The sequence below is a fragment of the Pan troglodytes genome, chromosome 8 (genome assembly GCF_028858775.2).
Source record: "Pan troglodytes isolate AG18354 chromosome 8, NHGRI_mPanTro3-v2.0_pri, whole genome shotgun sequence".
Taxonomy (NCBI): Eukaryota; Metazoa; Chordata; class Mammalia; order Primates; family Hominidae; genus Pan; species Pan troglodytes.
Genome location: NC_072406.2, coordinates 32,799,831 through 32,822,508, shown reverse-complemented (window position 1 = coordinate 32,822,508; position 22,678 = coordinate 32,799,831). Strand labels below are relative to the sequence as shown.

Sequence of the window (22,678 nt, the reverse complement as noted above, 5' to 3'; positions counted from 1 at the left end):
AGTGAATATTTAGAAACTGGAAGTTTAAATTTTTTAAAGTTATATATTAGCCGGGCATGGTGGTTCACACCTGTAATCCAAGCACTTTGGGAGGCCTAGGTGAGAGGACTGCTAGAGCCCAAAAGTTTGAGACCAGCCTGGGCAACATAGCAAGACCCTGTCTTTACAAAAAAACTTAAAAATATTGGGAGTCTGGGGTGGAGAGACTGTTTGATCCCCAGGAGTTGGAGCCTGCAGTGAGTCACGATTGTACCACTGCACTCCAGTCTGGGCAATAGAATGAGACCCTGTCTCAAAAATAAATAAATCAATAAATATATAAATTTATTGAATTGTAACTATTTTTTCCTTCTTGTTTCACCAAAATGCAAGTCATGGACAGAGGAAATGGTTTTACGTTAGTCACTTTTTGCTAATATCTTGTCAGGTTAAGAGTCTTACATGAACAAGAAATAAACTAAACCAAAACAAAAAGGACAGGCCTCCATTGCTGATTTATGTGGAAGCATGTGACAAAGCAATTTACATAGGCAAACAATGATAAATGACCTAACAAGTTCAGTTACAAACTGAACGATCACTGCAGACTGATGCACATTTATATTCTATGTTTGCATTTCTGCATGTCTTATAAAACAAATAGCAAAATCCATTAATTTTGCATTTTGGTGTTTTCGTGTTTGCAACTCATTACAAAGTTAAACTAGGTCGGATCATTTCAGCAAGCACAAACTATGTAACCACCTTAGCGTTCAGCCATAAATATTGTAAAATTATCAGAACCTGACCTAAGCCACCCATTTATCATCTTTTACTTTCTTTCCAACTCATTTGTCTCTGCCTGCCCACCAACACACACATACACACACACACACACACACTCTCTCTCTCTCTCTCACTTACTCAATGAGAAAACAGAGCAATGTTGCAATTACTAAGAGAAACAACCGTATGATCTATCCTGAAAGATAACCTACTGATAAGAAGGGCTTATGTGTTTTAACTTTTGTTCTTGTTTGTAATTTCAAACTTGCATAAGCTTGATATTTCACTTCTTCATTTTTTTTTTTACTTCAACCTGGTGAGGAATGTCTTGCTGGGTAGCATGTTACCGGTGATTACAATCAGCCCTTTTAGTCCTCAAACAATCTTATAAAACAACTGTTGATTAAAAAAAACCTTCAATTCACCTCGCAAGCAATACTTGGAGAAAATAAATAATGTCTCTTTTATAAGACTTTACAGTTTCTTAGTGAGAAGAGAGTTCCAAAAATTTCTTGAAAGGCAATTTTGAACTTATTCCCTGATTCCTTAAACACAAATAAAGGCTAGAAAGTCCCTATTTCACAAATGCTTACTGAGTACCTAATATGTGCAAGGGACTATTTTAATCACCACAAAAATTCATCTTCGCAAGAGCCATAAAATTAATTACAGTGAGGAAAAACGACATTCTTTCTTCTATTTATTATTGTAATTCCCGATCTCCTTATTGGCGAAAGAACAATGGAGTCAGGATTGCCTTTCTTTCAGGGTGTAAAATTGACTTTAAAAAGTGGCTGAAACTAAACAAATTATTTTACATATCCTGGTCTCGAATGCAGCTGTTATTTCTTTATGCTGTTAGAACCATTTCGTAGCCCCAGACTTCACTGATAAAATAAAATGGAACTTACTCATTTTTCCTGCTGCCACTTCTTAAGATGAGATTTTCTTTCCAACAGACTTGATTCTATTTGAGTGATTTCATGGATTTAAGAACTTCAGGTTACATAAAACGTGATATCATCTAAGCCTTAATTAAATTTTTATTAGGTGTCACAGCAATATTCTTGCAAGTGATAAAAGAAAGCCTTTTTAAAGTCAAGTTGCATTTTTGGAAGGCTGTGATCATTTTTGTTGAGACAGTGATCCTAACATGGTTTCCTGTATTGGTAGTATAGATTCTCAACTCACTTATGCACCTACTGATTGTCTTCCCCCAGGCCTATAAATGAGCTCAAATCTCCTTTGCCAGCAAAAAACCCTCTCTTCTCTTATGTTCCCCTCTGGCCACTCCCTCTCTGTCATTTACTTCCCAACCATACTCTTTTTTTTTGTTTTCTTTTGAGACAGGGTCTCACTCTGTTGCCCAGGCTGGAGTGCGGTGGACCAATCTTGGCTCACTGCAGCCTCAACCTCTTGGGCTCAAGAAATCCTTCCACCTCAGCTTCTGGTGTAGCTGGGACCACCGATGTGCACCACCACATCCTGCTAATTTTTTTATTTTTATTTTTGTAGAGATGGGGTCTCACTTTGTTGCCCAGGCTGGTCTCAAACTGCTGGGCTCAAGCGATCCTCCCATGTCAGCCCCCCAAAGTGCTGAAATTATGGCCGTGAGCCACCACACCCAGATCCCAGCCATGCTTTTTAAAAGGCTGGCACGTCATCCACCTTACTGCATCCTTCTCTGATCTTCATCACTACCCTACCACAATCTGCCACCAGCTAGCCACCATTCCTCCACCAAAACCACTCTTATTGAATTCCCTGATCTGTCCTAGTGATGCCTTTCCTAATCTGCCTCTCACTCTAGGTTGCTCCTCCTATATCTCCCGCCTGGGGGCCCATTCCTCAGTTTCCCCTTCCCAGACCAGCTCTCTAGGACTCTGACCTTGACCCTCTGCTCTTCTCTGATTATTCCTGCTCACTGGCTGGTTCCCATCACCACCAGATACACCTCGATGATTTGACATCCTGAACTCGTCTGAGCCCTCCCTGCTGAGCCCCAGTCCTGGGAGAGTTGCTATCTTCACTGGTATGTCCCATGAGCACCTCAGTACTCGCCAAGTCTAAGGTTGAGCTCATGTTTCTATTCCCTAAAGCACCTGGAAAACATGAGAATTATCTTAGCTATCCTCCTCTTATCTGAAGCCTGCATCACATTCCATCTTTATTGATCCAGTAGTGCTGAATTTGGTCTATCTCTAGACCTGCCCTTCCTAGCTGCTCTCCACACTAGAGAGACCCTTTGAAGAGCCCATCTGAGTTTGTCACTCAGCTGATAAAAAACCTGTCTGGGTGCGGTGGCTCAAGTCTGAAATTTCAGCACTTTGGGCCAACTGTCAACTTCATGGGAGAATTCAACACCCGGCTAGGTGTGCAAGACCCTTCCTAATCTTGTGCCTGCTCTTGCCCAACAGGCAAGGGCAGTTCCCTGAAGATTTCACAGTTCTCTGCCCCAGGATTGTCCTCTCTGTTCAGGATGCCTTTCCATCGTCTCTGCCCTCCTGCCACTCACACTTCAAATGCAGACCCAGACATACCTCCCTAGGAAGCCTTCCCTGACTCTCTAGGCTAAGACCTATGCTCCCATTTCTCAATGCCATAGTGAATGCACCCACTCTCTCTCACACACACATATATACACACATCACATTTTCTTACAATTGTCCTTTTTACTTCATGGTAACCTCTACCTGGCAAAGGCTGTATTTTGTATCCCTTCACATCACAATGCTAGGCGCATAGGATACATCTAGCAAATGTTTGTATAGTGAATAAATAATTCTTCTCAGAGCTAAACCTCACTATCAACCCCGACCTAACAGCATATTAATGTCACTTTAATTCAGTCATCTCAGTCCTTTCGAAACAATTACATCTTGAGCCAATTTTGTTTAGTTTATAGGCTAATCCAATTAGATAATTTGGGAAGCTTGAAAAGTTCTACTAATGTCTGATAATATTAACAAACAGTCTATTGCCAGATGTGTATTGAAATGGTGGCATAGGTGGTATACAGATAGTGTAGCAAATGGGATATTGATTCGGTCCTCAGAGACCCCTAACCTCTTTCTTGAGAAGTTTTCTCTCAGCCCCTTTTTGGTATATCTGTCCATCTGCCTTTGTTAACCCCTGTCTCTTCACAGACACACACACACACACAGACACACACACACACACTCTCTCTCTCTCTCTCTCTCTCTCTGTGATTTTGTGCTGTTCTTGATCTAACCAGGGGCCTTGCCAAAGGCTTCCTTTCCCAGTCCATTGAAACCTGGACACTATACCTGTCTTTTTAGCACACCTGTTCTAGGTTTCAAATGCAGAAGATATGGATGACCATTCCTCCTCCTTGCAATATTTCACATTTTCCAAGATATATTAACTAAACCCAAATAAATGACTCTGTAAGTTAATGACAACCTGCAAGTTCATGCAGGAACAAGGACTGGTTCCATTGCTTTCAAATAACACCATAAAGACGTCCACTTCTATTGCCCATATGTTTAGGGCTAGCCTCAACCAAAACACTAAAGGCCTCCATACAGTTCTGGAGAAAAAAAAAAAAAAGCAAAATATGAAACGCCCAGGAAACTCTGAACTCTGAATGCTTTTTAAAGATTTGTATGCATTTTTTATTTTGACATTTCTTATCTTCTATTCATTGATGCAATCTTAGAACAGGTGTCTTTTTCTTACACATAGATTGCTTACTTTTTCGATTAATTCACTAACACACAGGTAGCATTTTGGATTCCTTTATACACAGAGCATCATTATCCAAAAAAAGTTAACTTATCACCCAAGGGAATTGTGTAATCTCCTAAGGTGGTTTATTTATCCCTAGAAACAAGTACATTAATAAGGTCAAAGTATTTTCTTGCTTCAAAGTAGATGACGCGGCAGAATTTCGCTTAGTGTCCTCAGCCCATGCCAAGAAAAGAAAACCGTTTCTGAGATCCTCATCTCATTTTACACAACATGAGTTTGTTAAAAAATAAACTCCTTGAGTGTTCTTTTAATGCACCTTTTATTGGAATAATGTTTTCCACATCCAGATCTGGCCCTAGGCTATCAATGAGTGAGTGGGAGGGTTGTGAATAAGAGAAAAGCTTTGCATTCCAGCAGGCAGCCATGCAAGTCTGAGCCTGCTGGAGGTGCAGTCGGCACTTCTAGTTAATTGCAGCACTGCTGCAATTTACTGTTCCCATGGCCATCAAAGGCTCTCATTGGCCTGAATTTTTCCCAGACCTACAACAGTAGCACTGCACTTGACTATCATTAGACCGAAGGTGATATGGTTTTATGTCTGGTACTTTGAAATATAGATTCATCAATAACCAATACTTAATGAGATTAAGTAAAGTTTTCAGAGAAAATTCCATGCCTTGCCCTGCCCTTTTTTGTCTCTGCCTCTGACATCCTTAACTTCCCACTTCCAACTTCCTTATTTTTTCTACTGAAACCCACCAAACATTCAGAGAACAGACATTTTTGACAACAGTTATTATGACTAGAGAGACGAGTAATTTTACTGCTGTGTTACAGATGAAGAAATGGAGGTTCGAGGGTTAATATTTTTTCCCAAGGTCAAAATGGCAACGAGGAAATTTCAGAGCCAAGATTTGGACTCAAGCCCATCTGGCATCAAAAGCATCCTTTTAGCAACCACAAGACAATCGAATGTTGTCTTCCCTGGAGAACTTTCCCACCACACACACCCCCGCGGGACTCTTCCCCAGGTCTCTTGTGCAACCACAAGTATTGGTTTGTCCCTCGCACTGTATCCATGTTATACACATGCACATAGTCTCTTGTAAGTCACACCCCTTATATATAGAAACCATGTCTTTTTCTATCTCACACAGTGAATTAAAAAATTCGATTGACAGTAGAAACATCTTCCAACTGAAGTTACCCTGGTGGAGGAAAAGGTTAACTAATATAAAAATTATGCAAATTGAACTTTACAAAGATATTTCAAATTATATCATGAAATGTCATATGTTTTAAGCACACATCACACATACATGTGTAACATGTATCATCTCCAACTTATGTATAAAGAATATGAGATAGAATGGCTAGGTTTTCAATTAACCTACAACAGTCTGTTTTATTTCTAATAAGTGCATTCATGCATTCCTCCGTGTTTCTTTTTAATTACTGATTAGTTATTGAGTAAATGAATGGAAAGATAAATGAGTCAATGCATTTATTAGATGCAAGATAGACCTTTGTGGGCTATTCAATAAGTCAGTCAACAATTTTTAAATTAAGAGCCTACTATGTGCTAGGTGCTATGTCTGAAGCATAGTTATACTATTTTTGTTTTGTTTTTAAATTTTTTAAATTCTGGAGAACCCCAATAAACAAAAGTATTAAATAAACAAAATCAATAAGCATTGGCTATGGAGCACTTATGAATAAATGAAAAATAATGAATGAATAAACGAAAAACCCATTTGTTTGATGGGTTTTTGCCTCTTATTTCTGGGTGCAGATTATTGGACTAACAAAAACTATGATATGTCATCCATGAAAGAGTTAAAGCTGTGGGTGTGTACGCAGTAAAGGGATTGCTGGGTCAAAAACATAAATCATTCTACCATAAAGACACACGCATGCAAACATGCATTGCAGTACTATTTACAATAGCAAAGATGTGGAATCAACCTAAATGTACATCAGTGATGGAGTGAATGAAGAAAATATGATACCTATACACTATGGAATATTATGCAGCCACCAAAAAGAATGAGATCATACCCTTGGCAGGAAAATGGATGGAGGACATTATCCTTAGCAAAGTAATGCACAAACAGAAAACCAAATATCACATGTTCTTACTTGTAAGTGGGAGCTAAACGATGAGAACACATGGGCACAAAGAGAACAACAGACACTGGGGTCTACCTGAGGGCGGAGAGTGGGAGGAGTGAGAGGAGCAGAAAAAATAACTATAGGGTACTAAGCTTACTACCTGGGTGACAAAATAATCTGTACAGCAAACCCCTGTGGCACAAGCTTACCTAAATAACAAACCTTCACATGTACCCCTCAGCCTAAAATAAAAGTTAAAAAAACAAAAAAGAGTTAAAGCCTTCCCTTTCATGGTTTCCCACTGCCTAGAAAGTTCATCTATACCCATAGGAAAAATAAAATGAGGACAGGAACTGCTAGCCAAATAAAGGAAGACAGTAAGTGAAACACCAAGAAAGATGAGAAAAATAAGACCCAGGTACAAGAATTGAATATGTAATATCAGAATGGGATTAAAAAATCACCCAAGAAAACCAACAGAGAAGAAAGAATATATCACAGTCACAGCTTATGACTTATCTGATGAATGCCACTGGACATCTGAGATTTGAATCATTTTAATGGTCATTGATAATATGCCCTACCAAATGAAAATTATGCAGAAAAATTCATTAAGTATTTATTAATTGCCTTCTATATACCAAGCACTATGAAAGGTGCCAAGAAAATAAACAAGCAAAAAAACAAACAAAAAAAAGGAAACAAACCTGGTTCTTACCCTCATAGAGCTTACAATTTAGTGGGAAGAATAGTCCTCAATTGAATACTTACACAAATAGCAATATAATTAAACACTTTGATGGATTTCTCAAGACTCTTTCAGCAGCAAGTAACAAATCCCAGCTCAAAATCAGAATTTCCTGCTTTATCACATTGGGCAGTCCAAGATTGCTTATGGATGGCTCTAGACTTTTATCTTCCCAATGCAACAACTCCCAGGAAAAAAAAAAACCTTCTCTCTTCCGGAGCATAGTTAGAGAAAGACCAGTTAGCCTGAGGTCCAGGGGTGAAGATACACTCTGCATGGCCACTTTTGAGACACAAGCTGATCACAGGAAATATGCCACTATTAAAAGAAACCCAGGAGAACAACATAGAGTGGGGAGAGGACATTCCTAAATAATGGGAGGGTGCTGTTACCAAAGGATGGGGGAAAGAGATACTGAGGAGATAGAAATATCAGATGTTCACACCATACCATGAGTATGGAAGAGAGGAAGAACTCTGGAGAATGTTTCAAGAAAAACAGTAAAAGCCAAGGTAAGAAAAAAATGTGCTCTGAGTATAAGAGAAACAAACTGTTGATTACATGGAAGATGCTCACCTGAACGGATTAAAACGTCAGCAAGTGGATCACATTAAGACTGTGAAAAGAGTTAACTCAAGTCCCTGAGTGTGGTACTAAGAGATTGTATTGATTCTTTTGTTGAAAAATATTTAAAAGGCTACCTAGTGATCTGTATCTGAAAAATCTCTTAAATATCTATTTCCCAGGGGCTGTTTCCCAGCTGGACTCCTTTGCCTTGAGATAGGTGGAAAGCTAATTATGCAAATTTCACGGCTCTATCTCTAATTTCTATTTCACTCATTGTTTATCCATATATCATTTTTAACTATGGAATTCTCTCCAGAGAAGCAAATTAACAGATTTTAATATTTTATCAGACAATTCAAGTTGTGGGTTACAAATTAGAGAGGATTAAAATCTTGTCCTTTCACAGCCTTTGAAATGTTATTCAGATTTACAAAGCTCAGAAATTTAAAACTACTCTTGATAACACCGATTAAAGTATCCCTTTCTCTGTTCTTGCTAGCTTAGTATATGACTGGACAATTTGTAAATCATCCTTTGTAAATGACTTCTCAGTTCTTCACAAATATATATGACAAATTATCTTACTTTGCAGTCACTCCATCTCTACCTTCTCTGTACATTTTGACTTTTTTTTTTAATTTTTACTTTTGATATGGAGTCTCACTCTGTTGCCTAGGCTGGAGCACAGTGGCATGATCTCGGCTCACTGCAACCTCCACCTTTTGGGTTCCAGTGATTCTCATGCCACAGCCTCCGAGTAGCTGGGACTACAGGTGCCCGCCACCACGTCTGGCTAATTTTTTGTATTTTTAGTAGAGGCCTTCCAAAGTGCTGAGATTATAGGCATGAGCCCCGGTGCCTGGCCTGTCATTGATACTTTAACCCAGGACATCACATTACAGAAATTGTGACTTAGAAATTTTGCTCAAAGAAACATGTGGTAAGAAAGTATCAACAAAACTCTTTGCATGAGTGATAAACCTGAACAAACACAGCACCATTTATAAAAGTGGAACACTAACAAGCATCCTACAGCAAATTTTCAGAGAGCTTCCTATGCTTGGAGCTAGGGAGGCACTGGAGAATGAGTCACAGAAGGCAGTTTATAGTCAAATGCAGGCACAAGTAATTACTATTGATGATCAGTGAAACGATGAAGACATCAAGGCTAAGTGGAGATCTGAAGGACAAAAAGCCAAAAAAAAAAAAAAAAAAAAAAGAGGAAAGCATGCACCAAAAAGAGGTAAAAGCACGTGCACAATTTCGGAACAGAGACAATGTACGGGGATCCTGGGGAAGAACAGAAAGTGCTGAACTTGAACCTGAAGAGGTCAAACAGGACCAGATACCTTCAGCATGAGAGCAACAGAAAGGCACAGGAGTGGTTCCAACAGAGGAGGGACACAGTCAGATTTGCATTTTAGAAAGATCTTTCTGGCTGTGGAATGAAGAATGGGTTCCAGCAAGGCAACTTTGGAGGTAAGGTGGGAAGCCTTTGCAGTCAGCCAGGCTAGAAAGGCCAGGCCTGTTGAAGACAGAACAATAGAACTGGGGGCTGGAGAAAAGCCATCTGAAGTCAAACAAAAGTCCTTGGCTTAAAAAAAAATCAGCTTCTTATTGGCCATGCCTATTTTCAAACACCTCTTCTAAAAACAGCTTGACAAAACTGAGATTGCACCAATCTGGCTTCCTGCATGGAGCTGTTTTGCAATGTCCAGACAATGAGACTGTCATGTGCAGAATGACTTTAAATATTGCTTGTTTTTAAAAATATCTGAAATGAACAACAGATGTTAAAAAGATAAAGAAGGCTAAACAACCAAGAAATAAAACAAGCTGCCTGGCTTTTCCATGTACTCCTGATTAAAAAATACTCAGATCACCAAGCCTGACTTCAGAGCCGTAGCCAGTCATGGACTGTGCTGAGCTGGAGGTGGAGTTCACATTTTCAAATCAAACAACAAAATTGTACCCCTCTCATTTGCAAATGCCTGTAGTCTAAATAAAATAATAAATTCTATTGTCTATGGAGGGGTAGCAACTTGCAAACTGTACTCTCATTCAAAGTAAATCTCCAATGGGATCGAAATGAATCAGCTAGTGAACCATTGTTAAGGAGGATCCTAAAGCTTGGAGATTTTACCTTTCTTTCCAAAGCTGTTTCTTAGGATGCAGCAAACTTAAGACAAAGTCTTGATTGGAGCGTTGCTGGTCCAGAGATAAGATGCGAAGAGGCAGATTGCGAAAATATCATCATGTCCATGTGTTATTTGAGTTGAGCTCACTCCTCCATCGTGATAGTTCCTAAGAAGCCAGGTATTAACATTTCCTTCCCTTAACTGAGTTGTTCATTTTAATTAAGCTATCATTCCCCATTTGTTTCCTAGGAAACAATTAGATGTATGGTTAGTCTGATGATGTGATAAGAAAACCTCCCCAGCTCTCCATCTGGAAATTTCATTTCAACTAAAAAAGGTCACAGTCAAATAGTCACTATTAACAATTTGTTATGATGGCTGGGCGTGGTGGCTCATGTCTGTAATCCCAGCACTTTGGGAGGCCAAAATGGGTGGATCACTTGAGGTCAGGAGTTGGAGACCAGCTTGGCCAACATGGTGAAACCCCATCTCTACTAAAAATACACAAATTAGCCGGGTGTGGTGGCGCGCCTGTAGTTGCAGCTATTTGGGAGACTGAGGCAGGAAAATCACTTGAACCCGGGAGGTGGATGTTGCAGTGAGCCAAGATCGTGCCACTGCACTCCAGCCTGGGCAACAAAGTGAGACTCTGTCTTAAAAAAAAAAAAAAAAAAAAAAGAAAATTGTTATGAAGCCCTGTGGTACTTGTTCTGGCCATTGGATGTTGTAGAAAAGAAATTACGTAGTCTCCCAGTTGTTTAGAAATTGAATTATTTACAAAATGACCCAGAGATTTCATAAGATTGCAATCAAAAGCCCAAGAGTTTGTAGCAAAATCTGAAATGTTTATTCTAAAATGCCCAAGAGTTTGTAGCAAAATCTGAAATGTTTATTCTAAAATGGCTCTGGAAAAGGAAAGAACCTCCTGAAATAGCCAGCTTCTGAAGAGCAAGAACAAGGAGGACCAGTTTGTCCCGTCAGATATAAAGACTTATTATAAAGCTACAGTAATTAAGACTGTGTATCAGTACAGGGATAATTATGGGTTCCCCCACCCCCTTTATCTTCAAAGTGGATTATCTCAGCAGGGCTTATTTCAGGATTTATCTTTTTGGAGTAGCCCTTTCACAAACCCAATAACCCAGAAATTCTAGCTCTAAATATAAGCCAAGCAACTCCTGCATGTAAACAGGAAAAGACGTTTGCAAGGATGCTCCTACCCTCACATTCACAAGAGCACTAATTATCCATGGATGGAAAACTGAACAAATCAGTTGTGGACCAGCAGATTACAATTAAGACCAACACAAGTAGATGCAGTTGCTAAAAACAAAACAGCAAGTGATGTGATTTATTACACAACTCAGTCTCCACCAAAATTGTTTCACAACATACCCATCAGTATTTTGCAAGTCTTTCCATATTAACAAACGCGACCACAAGATTCTAATACAGGAGCTATATTTACTCACACTTCAGGTAAAACAAAAGGTTTTCAAAAAATTCATTCAGTTTGAACAAAAAAAAAACCTTTTTTAAAGCTACATAAAAATTTTAAAGCCAAGTTATGAATCAAAGTAGGTACAACTGTACATTATACAAGATATATAATATCCTATGCTAGTTTAACAAAACCAGCATATGAAAATAAAGCACTGAGCAATATCTTTGTAATATAGCAAGAATGCTCTCGAACTAAAATGTGAAATAAAATTTGTTTTAACCTCACAAGTCAACTTGATTTTCACAGGGCATCCACAGTTTTCAAAGTATTAAAATATTCCTCAAATTTTTCTTGTATGACAAAAAAACTAAAATGACCCTCCTGTTTCTGCTCCAAACAAGCACCAAGGAAAAAAAGTGCAAAGACACAGTGGTATGTCTCTTAGTTCAATTTTTGTTTCCTGGAATTAGCAAATTAAAGGGCTAAATGACAACAACAAAAAATTCAAAGGTGTATATTCCCAGGACCTATATAAATAGTAAATAGAATAAAAATGGCTAATATCAGAAGCAATAATTCTTGAAAGAATTATGGACAAGCAGTAGATTTTGGGCAATCTTAAACATAAAACTATGGACTGGCAAAATAATTAGGAGGTTGAATGTTTTTAAATTAAAAGTTCAGGACAGCATTCCTTGAAATCACAGGAACCCATATCCACTAAGAACATGACTCAGTTTGCCAAAAATTATTTCATATATACTTTCCATTGGGATATTTTGCAATGCAGATTGCATTTATGTAATTTACATATAGACATTTTTCAATGAATTGAAGGGAAAAGATAGCAAAAGGAGAAGGAGAAGAGAAAGCCAAAAGGAGAAGTCAGCTGAAATACCAGACTTGCTCCCGCCAGCTATGCCCACAGGAAGGTGAGTGGGCCCTTTTGACCACACAAATGAACAAAAAGACAGCATATAAATAACCAGGCTCATTAGGTCAGCGGTAGCTACAGTCTAAGTTTGTATGTTGGAAAGAATTCAGCAAATAGATATAATAGATTCAGCATGAGCAGTACCTGAAATGTACCTTAAATACTTTCCCATCTTAAAACTCATCATTATTGGTATATTTCATGCTCTAAATGATAAATTCTGCCTGTCCTACTTCCCTTTTAAGCTTTAGGGAAATAAATATTTTATTGGATGTTCATATAATGGTTTCAGAGAGAAAATGGTAGGAGTTACTGCTGTAAGCAGTTACTACTGTAAGCAGATATCTGTAACTACTACCCAAAAAACATTATCGAATGTTCAATGTTCCATATTCCAGCTGGACCCAAGAATACAGTATCCTAATCAAAATGAACCAGAGTGTACTTACCAAGCATCATACTCAAAGAGAATATATCAGTTTTATTTAGACTTTTTGTATCACTGAACACTCCAAGGAATATATAGAGAATTGACTTTCAAATATTCGGATTCCTATGCAGTTTTTCCATAGGGCAAACTCTTAACATTCTCTCCATATTCTCAAAGCCTCAATGAGCTACACACCTTACCTACAGGACGAGACCTCGAGCAACATGGATTCTAAGGAAAATGTCCAATTATTGAGTAAAAAACAATTGAGGAACTGAGTAATAAGATTCCAGACAAGTAAAAAGGAAGTCAGTGTGCATCTTGGCCTGTGACCCTCTCTTGACAAAATTCACAGACCACTACCTATGATAAGGCCTCAAGCAGAAAGAGTGAGGACAGCCTATTTTAATTTGAAGGGTAGGGTAAAGGTACCAGTGCTTAGATCTGGTTTGATCGCCTCTGGCGGAAGAGATTTAAAAGTCTGGATATCCAGTAACGTCACTTAGTGTCTGACCCCATGTTCAGATCTGTAATCCTTAACAGGCTAATTCCAAACAGGCCCCTGATAAGACCTCTAATTCTATTTAAATATACAAATCTATACCATCATTCCACAGCTTACCACCTTTTTAATTAAAAAGAGGAAAATAAAACCAAACAATAAATATGAAATGAGTTCACTGTCTGGTTATAAACACATGTGGAATATTTTATATTCTCATCTTTTGTCAGCTATTATCCTGTTAATGTATAACACAATAAATAGTGGAAGAAACTTTCTTAATGAAAGCATCACTACTTAGCCTGTCATTCTCTAGTAACTTCCTCAGCTTAACAGAATCATTGTGTGGGAGGCAGTGAGGGAAGATATCCTGTGTGAACTCAGTGAAGAAAGACCTCTCAGAATGGAGTACTCTACAGAGATAATTAAAGCGTTGGGAAAATGTGCTCAGAATAAAGCCAAAGGGCTGGAATTCATCAGATTAAGAGAAAGTGGAAAGCAACTTAGTGATACACAACCTTATGTATTATGGCGATTCAATTTTATTTGCTTTTTTCCCATCTCCAAAACAAATACCAAACAAGATTTTAAGTGAGAAAAGGTAGAAAAGGTAAGATGAAGACATAGGTAAGCTAGCACACAAATGTAGGCCAGAAGGTTTATATACTTGTTGGAGGTGGGCCACAAATCGTGCACTGAGATTTCAAGAAACCAAAAGTTAAATGGTAAAACTCCTAGGTACTATTTATAATGTCCAGAAGATACAAACAAGTTCAAAAGAACTATGTCTGTTATTGAAACATAAGGTCTCTCACCCTGTCTCTGTCTCTTTCTCTTTCTCATTTTCTCATGGCATAATATCTTGGGAAGCAGACACCGTGCAATGTATTGCAGAATATCCTCATCTACTTCCCTGTAACAGCTCCCACAGCAAGATTTTTTATTATTTTATTTTTTGAGACAGGGTCACACTCTGTTGGCCAGGCTGGAATGCAGTGGTGTAATCACAGCTCATTGCAGCCCTGACCTCCTGGGTTCAAGTGATCCTCCCACCTCAGCCTACCAAGTAGCTGGGACTACAGGTGTGCACCACCATGACCAGCTAATTAAAAACAAAACAAAACAAAACAAAATAAAAAAACTGTAGAGATGAGGTCTCTTCCCTATGTTGCCCAGGCTGGTCTCCAAATCGTGGACTCAAGCAATCCCCCTGTCTCGGCCTCCCAAAGTGTTGGGATTACAGGTGTGAGCCACTGAACCTCACCTCAAAACAGGTTTTATGAGAATTTTTTTTTTTTTTGAGATGGAGTCTTGCTCTGTTGCCCAGCTGGAGTGCAGTGGCGGGATCTCAACCTCCACCTCCCGGGTCAAGCGATTCTCCTGCCTCAGCCTCCTGAGTAGCTGGGACTACAGGTGCATGCCACCATGCCTGGCTAATTTTTTTATTTTTAGGGAAGATGGGGTTTCACCATGTTGGCCAGGATGGTCTTGATCTCCTGACCTCTTGATCTACCCACCTCCACCTCCCAAAAACGTGCTGGGATCACAGGCGTGAGCCACCACGCCCAGCCGAGACAATATTTTTACAGCCTCCTTCATTATAGTTTAGTGACATGAGGCCTAAAACAGTTTAATTCAAAAAGAATCCCACAAAGAACCAAAATTATTTAATAGTCTTCATCTTCAGTGAAATGAAACACCACCACCACCATATATGTATGCATATGTACATATATATGTATACTATATTTTAAGATATTAAATTAAAAGCATAAATAAACATCCCAGCACTTTGGGAGGCTGAGGTGGGTTGATCACGAGGTCAGGAGATCAAGACCATCCTGGCTAACACAGTGAAACCCCGTCTCTACTAAAAAATACAAAAAATTAGCTGGGTGTGGTGGCGGGTGCCTGTAGTCCCAGCTACTTGGGAGGTTGAGGCAGGAGAATGGCGTGAACCTGGGAGGCGGTGCTTGCAGTGAGCTGAAATCGCGCCACTGCACTCCAGACTGGGAGAGAGAGCGAGACTCTGTCTCAAAAAAAAAAGTAAGTAAACATCCAGAAAGAAACTAGCAGTATAGGAAAATAGTGGAATAAACTTTTTGAAAGTCCTATCTATCAACAGAAGGCTTAACGTAAATAACTGATATTAAAATAGGCAAAGTGCCTAAAAAAGACATTTCTCCAAAGAAGACAAAAAAAAAAAATGGCCAACAGGCATATGACATGGTCCTCAACATCACTAATCATTAGGGAAATACAAATCAAAATCACAATAAGGTATCATCTCACACCTACTAATATTAAGATGGCTATTGTCAAAAAGACGATAGATAGTAAGTGTGGGTGAGGATGTGGAGAAAAGGGAACCCTTATACACTGTTGGTGGGAATGTAAATTGGTAGAGCCATAAAAAGAACAATATGAAGTTGCTTCAAAAAATCAAAAATAAAACCACCATATGAGCTAGCAACCTCTCTTCTGTATATATACCTGAAGAAAATAAAACCAGAGCCTTTAAGAGGTATCTTCACTCCCATGTTAACTGAAGCATTATTCACAATAGCCAAGATATGACAACAACCTGAGTGTCCATTGATGAATAACTGGATATATATTCCATATACATTGCATATGTAGTGCATATATATTCCATATATAGTGCATATATATTATATATATTGCATATATAGTGCATATATTATATATATTGCATATATAGGGCATGTATATTATATATTGCATATGTAGTGCATATATATTATATATACTGCATATATACTATATATTGCATATATAGTGTATATACATTATATATTGCATATATAGTGCATATATATATGCACAATGGAATATTATTTAGCTTTAAAAAAGAAGATCTTGCTATTTGTGATAGCATGGATGAAGGTGGGGGACATTGTGCTAAGTAAAATAATTCAGACACAGAAATACAAATGCAATTTGGTTTCTCTTAAACATAGAATTAGAAAATAAACAAGCATCATGTTGCACAGCTTAAATACATATTATTAAAAATTAAAAATTAAAACAAAGAATTTTTTTAAAGGAATGTATAAAAGAAAAAAGATATGAGATTAAGAACATGAGTGAACATTCACTCAGAAACCAGCAGGATAGAAGAATGGTCGAATGAATTTTTTGAAAGTCCCACCTAATAGTAGAAGGATAGTTTAGCAGACTTCTGGATCTTATGCTTTGGTTTCAACAGTTACTCTCCAAAGTTCGTTTTAAATTTATTTCTATCCTAGGGATGGACAAAGTCTTAGCATGGGAATTATTTAAAAAGTCTCCCAACGTGGCATTCAAATTAATAATTCAGCTTGAACTATAGTTCTATTCAGTTCAGTTCAGTCCAACAACCATTTATTGCAACTATTTATTGGTTGTTGCCACAGCAGATTCAGAAATAAATGACAACAGACCCTGACCTCAGGAACGTATGGTCTGGTCTAACAGAATACATGAGAGAGAGGCAGAAATGGAAAGAAAAGGAAACCCTACAATATCAAGCAAGTGCCTTTGAAGAAGGCATAAAGTGCACTGAGAATTCTAAGACAACATGTCCTTTTGTGGAGAGTGTCACTTGAGATAAATCTGCAGGAAAAATTGGAAAATGGATGGATGGAGATGCACTTAGAGAAGGAAGAGCAGGAGGAATGGCAGAAGTGGTAATGCATGGTACACACTCAGGGAACTTCAGCAGCTCATCTGGTGAGAGCTTTCAAGAACAGGCAGGGGAGAGAGGGTGGGAAAGTGCTTGAGGCCACATGGCAATGGCCTTGAAGACCATGGAGAAGAGACTGTATTAATGTGATGAGAAAGTAGCTGAAGACTTTATTTATTTGTTTGTTTACTTATTTTTATTTATTTATTTTTTTTTTGAGGCACGGTCTCCCTTTGTCGCCCGTCCAGGCTGGAGTGCAATGATGCAATCTCGGCTCGCTGCTACCTCCGCCTCCTGGGTTCAAGTGATTCTCCTGCCTCAGCCTCCCAAGTATAGCCAGGATTACAGGGGTCTACCACCACACACGGCTAATTTTTGTATTTTTAGTAGAGACAGGTTTCACCATGTTGGCCAGGCTGGTCTCGAACTCCTGACCTCAGGTGATCCGCCCACCTCGGCCTCCCAAAGTGCTGGGATTACAGGCATGAGCTGCTGTGCCCAGCCTGCAGCTGAAGACTTTAGATCCCATGATCAAGGCTGTTGATCAACTCATTCCTCTTTAAAAACATAATGTTTCTGCAATAGGAGATAGCTTTTAGGAAAAAATGACAAAACTAATTGATAAGGACACATATTTTCTACATACTCTGTGAGTATCTGATTCTTGCAGTGAAGAAACCTGTCTGGAGCAAAATTAGTATCTTTCATTATTAAGTTTTATTCAAATACATTCTCCCTGACAAGAGTTTATTTCTGAAGATCACACTGAAATGTGCAAATTCTCCTGATTATAATAATTCCAAACCTCTAGGCAGACATCCATGAACAACAACAACAAAAATTACCTTTGATATAAATGTTCTACACTACAATTATGTCTCAGTCCAAACTTACCCAACCTCAAGCTTCAAAACTTGTATCTCTTCTCTAAAGGAAAAAGAAACTCATATTTCATATTTTTAAAATTTTGCATGTAGCCTCAAGTCATTGATGGATAAAATAATTAACCTGTCTTTTGTCCAATAATATGACAGATGTCCATTTTACAATAAATATTCACTTGAATTAACCCCTCTATTATATCACTGTGCTCTAGGTTTATATGCAAACAGAAACTTTAATGATTATGTCTCAACAGCAACACTCTCATAACAAACTCTACAAATGAGTAATATTTCAAAGTAAATTGTTTAACTCCAACAAAAGCAGGAAATAACAGAAAAATATTCAACCAGAGAAGAACAACTAAAATAAGTGTAAATTATATGATAAACATAAACTACTTCCCTCTAAAACAGAAAAGGGAATAATAGAGGAAATTAGCAGTTTATCTGCCCTCTGGTGGCAATAAAATCAACTGCAGCATTTACTAAAGTAACGCATAATAAAATGTCCCTGTTATGAAATCAGATATTGTTCCTGTGCCAACATGTCTGTAATAAAAATCCTGATTGTTGCATGACAAATGTCAAGACTATTGGACTTTTCCCCCCATACTGAACTTTTATATAGACTATTTTACAAATAAAGTTGTATACTTTTTTCTGTTTCACCTTGCTTTTTTTATATATTCAGTAAGCTAACCATTTAATTACAATATTTTTTTCATAAAACTACATGTAAATGATGTCCAGGAAAGAAGCTACTTCTGTTTATAAAAGTCTTCGAAAATTTGCCAAGGAATTTAAAACCATTCTTTTTAAAATCAATCCTATCAATATATGGGTTTCTAGAGTATATTTCCCATCAGAAATATTCAACTAGCTTAAAATACCAGTACACTGATGTTGAACATTTTAAGTATTTTATATTTCCCACAGCAAGGGCTTTTAATTATATGGCCAATCTTACTTTGGGATGAATTTCATCCTCAATTTCTGAACTTCTTGGCATAGCAAATGTGTGTGTATTGTGTGTGTGTGTGTGTGTGTGTGTACATATATTCTTTTTTCAGTAACGTTACTGGAACAGGTTTATAAAAAGATAAACATTTGCTGGCATTTATTTTTTTTTCTTTACTGGAAATGCATTATTTATTCCTAGTGCCAAAGAAGTTTTTAAATAAACAACTTGGGATGCATATTGGCACACACATCCTTTTAACCTCGTTTGTGGTGGAGTTAATTGTTTTTATTAAGCATCTATTCATACCATGAATAAGTACATGAAAATTACTGTTGCAATTTTTAAATAACTGTGTCCTTTCCTGGAAGGCTAAAAGTGTTATTTTTTCCGACCAATGAAACGTATCAGAGAAATAAACAAAAGGTATAGTCTACTGTCATAAATCATACACAGTCAAGAACAACCTATGTCCATTAATGCAGAACAATTAAATGTGACAAAGACAAGTCAACACCCAAGAAATCTGCATTTTATTCTCAGCTTTAAAAGTGTTGTCATCCTATTGCCTCCCTGCACATACACCCCAACACACACACCCCTTCAACCATAAATAAGAGCGCAGAGTCAGTATCTGTGCTTTATCTAGAACAGTTTACACCAGGGACAGGCGAAGTGTTGTGACTGTCTTCTAAGTCGCGGCTTGGTAAATTTCACTCAAGGGTTTCCTTCAAGGTCTTCAACATTCACCTTGCCTGGAATCCCCAGGTGTCCCCCCAGCCTTCCATCTGTGACTCTCTAGTTGACTGTTGAGGACGCATGCATACTTTCCGGGCAATCATTTAAATTACACACACACACACACACACACACACACACACACACACACACCAGAAAAGAATTGACAAATTGATTATCTTAAGGAGAAAGTTTTCGTTTTCTTTTCTTTTCCCTCCAAGTTTTTTCTTTTTTCTCTTTCTCTCGTTTCACCTCCTCTCGAAGTCCACCCTAGTTCACCAACTTCTGCCAAGATCTCTTTCTGCCTGTGTCTTCACTTTCTTCACCGAAAGGCAGAAATGGGGAGTAGGCACCCAGTTCGCGGTGGGCAGGGTTCCAGGAGGCAGCCTCCCGCTCGGCGATCGCCCCCGGGGCGCAGCTCCCCGCAGGACGCGCACCTGCCAGGACAGCCACTAAGAGGATGTGGAGGTTGGGGGCCCTCTCGGGGACAAAATCAGGGCACTCCGAGGAACCCTCTGCGCGTTCAGGCCTGTCTGTGAAGCTGGCAGGCGGAGGACAATGGGAGCAGGGGTAGGTCTCCAGAGGCGCGCCCGCCCCCACCTTACCCACCTGCTCCCCACCTCTGCGCCGGCCGCATCTACCCCGCCCCACTTACAGCGCCGCTTGGCCCAGTTCACTAGACGGAGCTAGTGGGGATCGCCAGGGGAAGGAAGGTGCCGCCATAGGGAATTTTCTCGCGCAGAGGGGAGACCTGCAATCCCTGGCTTTCACCACGTCCCCCACCCACCCCATACCACACACTCGCTTAGTTTAACCAGCAGCGAGGAAAGAGGAGGAGCCGGAGAGCACACAGCCTGGAGATGCCAGGTCCTAGGAGATGTATCCACGGAAGAAGCTTTGCTCTCACACTGGAGCCCTCCCTGGGCTACTTGGGGGAGACAGTACCACCCCCTGCCGCCCAGGTGAAGTAAGCCCGAAAGCCTCAAGAAAACCCCTAGTCCCCGGCGTCCTTCTCTTGATAACCCTCTTTTCCCCATTTGGGAAGCCTAAGTTTAGCCGAAAAGCAACTGCAATTAGTTTCCCAAGGGCAGATAGGTGATGTTAGGGGGAGAGGGTAGGGAGCACGAGAGTGCCAGAGAGGTCTTCAGCTGCGCACAAAATCAGCAAGCTAAAGTGCATCTTACTTACCAAGGATTTGGTCTCCGGGTTTCCCATCGGCGAACTGAAACTGGTCCGTGAAGAAGTGGCAAAGTAACACAACTCCTGCAGCGGCCAGGTCGGCCCTCGGGAACCTCGCCATGCCGCCGCCGCCACCTCCCTACCCCGCCCGCCAGTCCTTCGCCGGTGCTCGGGGGCTCCCGATGCAATAGGCGCGACCGGGCCAAACGCTGCGGATCGGTCTCGGTAGGACCCGGAGGCCTTTGTAAATGTCGCTGCGATTTCACAGTAGGGAACCGAGAAGAGGAAGAAGCGAACGCGAGTAGGAGCGCAGCGCTCTTCGGACCTCTGGGGCTCTCTTTGCAACTTGCCACACTCGCAGCCCTCACCCGACACTGAACAACAACTGCGGGGAGGAGAGGCCACTTGGCAGCCGAGGCTCGCAAACTGTCGGTTCCACTCGGGCAGCGCCAACCCGGTGCCCGCAGACGGTGACTTCCGAGCCCCAGCGATGCGCTCCACTGGGTTCAAAACAGATCTAATTCCACAGCCAGCGCCGCTGCCTGCCCCAGATCCACTAGGGCTGGTCGGCTCTGCAGGAACTTTCCTCTGTCTAGGGATGGCCCCGGCAGGAGGTTTAGGTTTGCGGGAAGGAGGTTGATGACGAAACCCTCCCGACAAGTTTTGCTTCTTTTCTTCGCCCGACGCAGGGCGCGCGTCCTTTCTCGCAGCCCGAGGAATGGGCAGCTCCAAAGAGCTGAGCCCTGGGAAGGTTCGGGCTGCAGCAGTCTGAGGTCCGAAGCCAGGAAAAAAATGTGTTTAAAAAAAAAAAAAAGAGGAAGAAGAAAGGAAAAGGGTGGAGTGGGAGGGAGTCAGGCTGGAACCTATCGGGAGAGGGTTCCTCCAGACTCAGGAGGAGGTGGCCCCAAGCCCCCGCGGAGCCCCAGGAGTTTGGTGGCGGAGGAGGCGCTGCCGTAGCCACGCTCCCCCGCGCTCCTTCTCCACACTTTGAGGAGGGAAGGCAGCTCGCAATTTGCCAGATCTGCCGCCGCACCCTCCTCCCTCCTCCCTCCGCCCTCCCCTTCGCTCCTCCAGGCTTCTCCCACCTTCCTCCCTGAAACCGGCAGCCCGCACAGACCTGTCCAATGGCTGCACTTTCCTCGGGGCTGGCTGAGGAGTCGCGGCCAACAGATTAAGCTGGGGGAGCCTAGCGAAGGGGAGGGAGAGGGCCACTCCAGCCCCGCGCGCTCCAGGCAGCCGGCTGCCCCAGAGCGCGGGGAGAGGGGACAGTCCGGGGAGCTAGCGGGGGAGCGCGGGGCGGTACCTCCGCGCCGCCGGGGCGCCATCCTCGCAGCCTGCTCGCACGCCCTGCGCAGCTCCGCCAACTGCGCCCCACACCCACCTGGCTCCCGGGCCGCCTTCGCGCCCGACTGCGGGGGGCGATCGCGTCCCGCTCCGACCCTGGCGGGGTCTCCCTGGGCACGAAAGGGTTAACCACAGCTTGCCCCTTCGCGGAGGCTGGTTCTGGTAGTGGCTGGGGAGTGGAGAAAGCAAACCGGAGCCAGTTCGGTTACCGACTCTGCGAAGCCCCCTCGGACCCCAGCCCAGCGCGGGAGGGTGGCGGAAGGTGGCGCACCGCAGCGTGGTCCCCGCCGCTGCCGCCGCGGCTTTGCAAAGTGTCAGCGGGGGCGAAAGCGAGAGTTTAAAGGAACAGGAGGCCCACTGAATTTCCTACCGGAGCTTTCAGGGGCTCTGGCTCCCCAGTTTGTTTTTGTTTTTTCAGCTCGGGGATCTGTTTCCGCGTTAACCCTTGCCGGCCCTCTCGTTAGTTGATATCTTATTTTGCATACAGTTAATCATTTTTGAAAGGGATAAATACAAGGAAAAGAAGCAAAGCGCTATTG

General features: G+C 41.0%; 1 protein-coding gene across 2 annotated transcripts in view; it reads right to left on the bottom strand.

Moving 5' to 3' along the window:
• PLXDC2 (plexin domain containing 2) overlaps window positions 1-21,850 on the bottom strand; it is a 470,147-nt gene extending 448,297 nt beyond the window's left edge. For both annotated transcript variants that reach the window (XM_024346245.3, XM_063781455.1), the window contains exon 1: window positions 20,805-21,850. In XM_024346245.3, the coding sequence (XP_024202013.1) occupies window positions 20,805-20,916 (112 nt within the window). In that variant the 5' untranslated portion in view covers window positions 20,917-21,850. The remainder of the gene's footprint in view (window positions 1-20,804) is intronic.
• Between the last annotated feature and the right edge of the window lie 828 nt (window positions 21,851-22,678).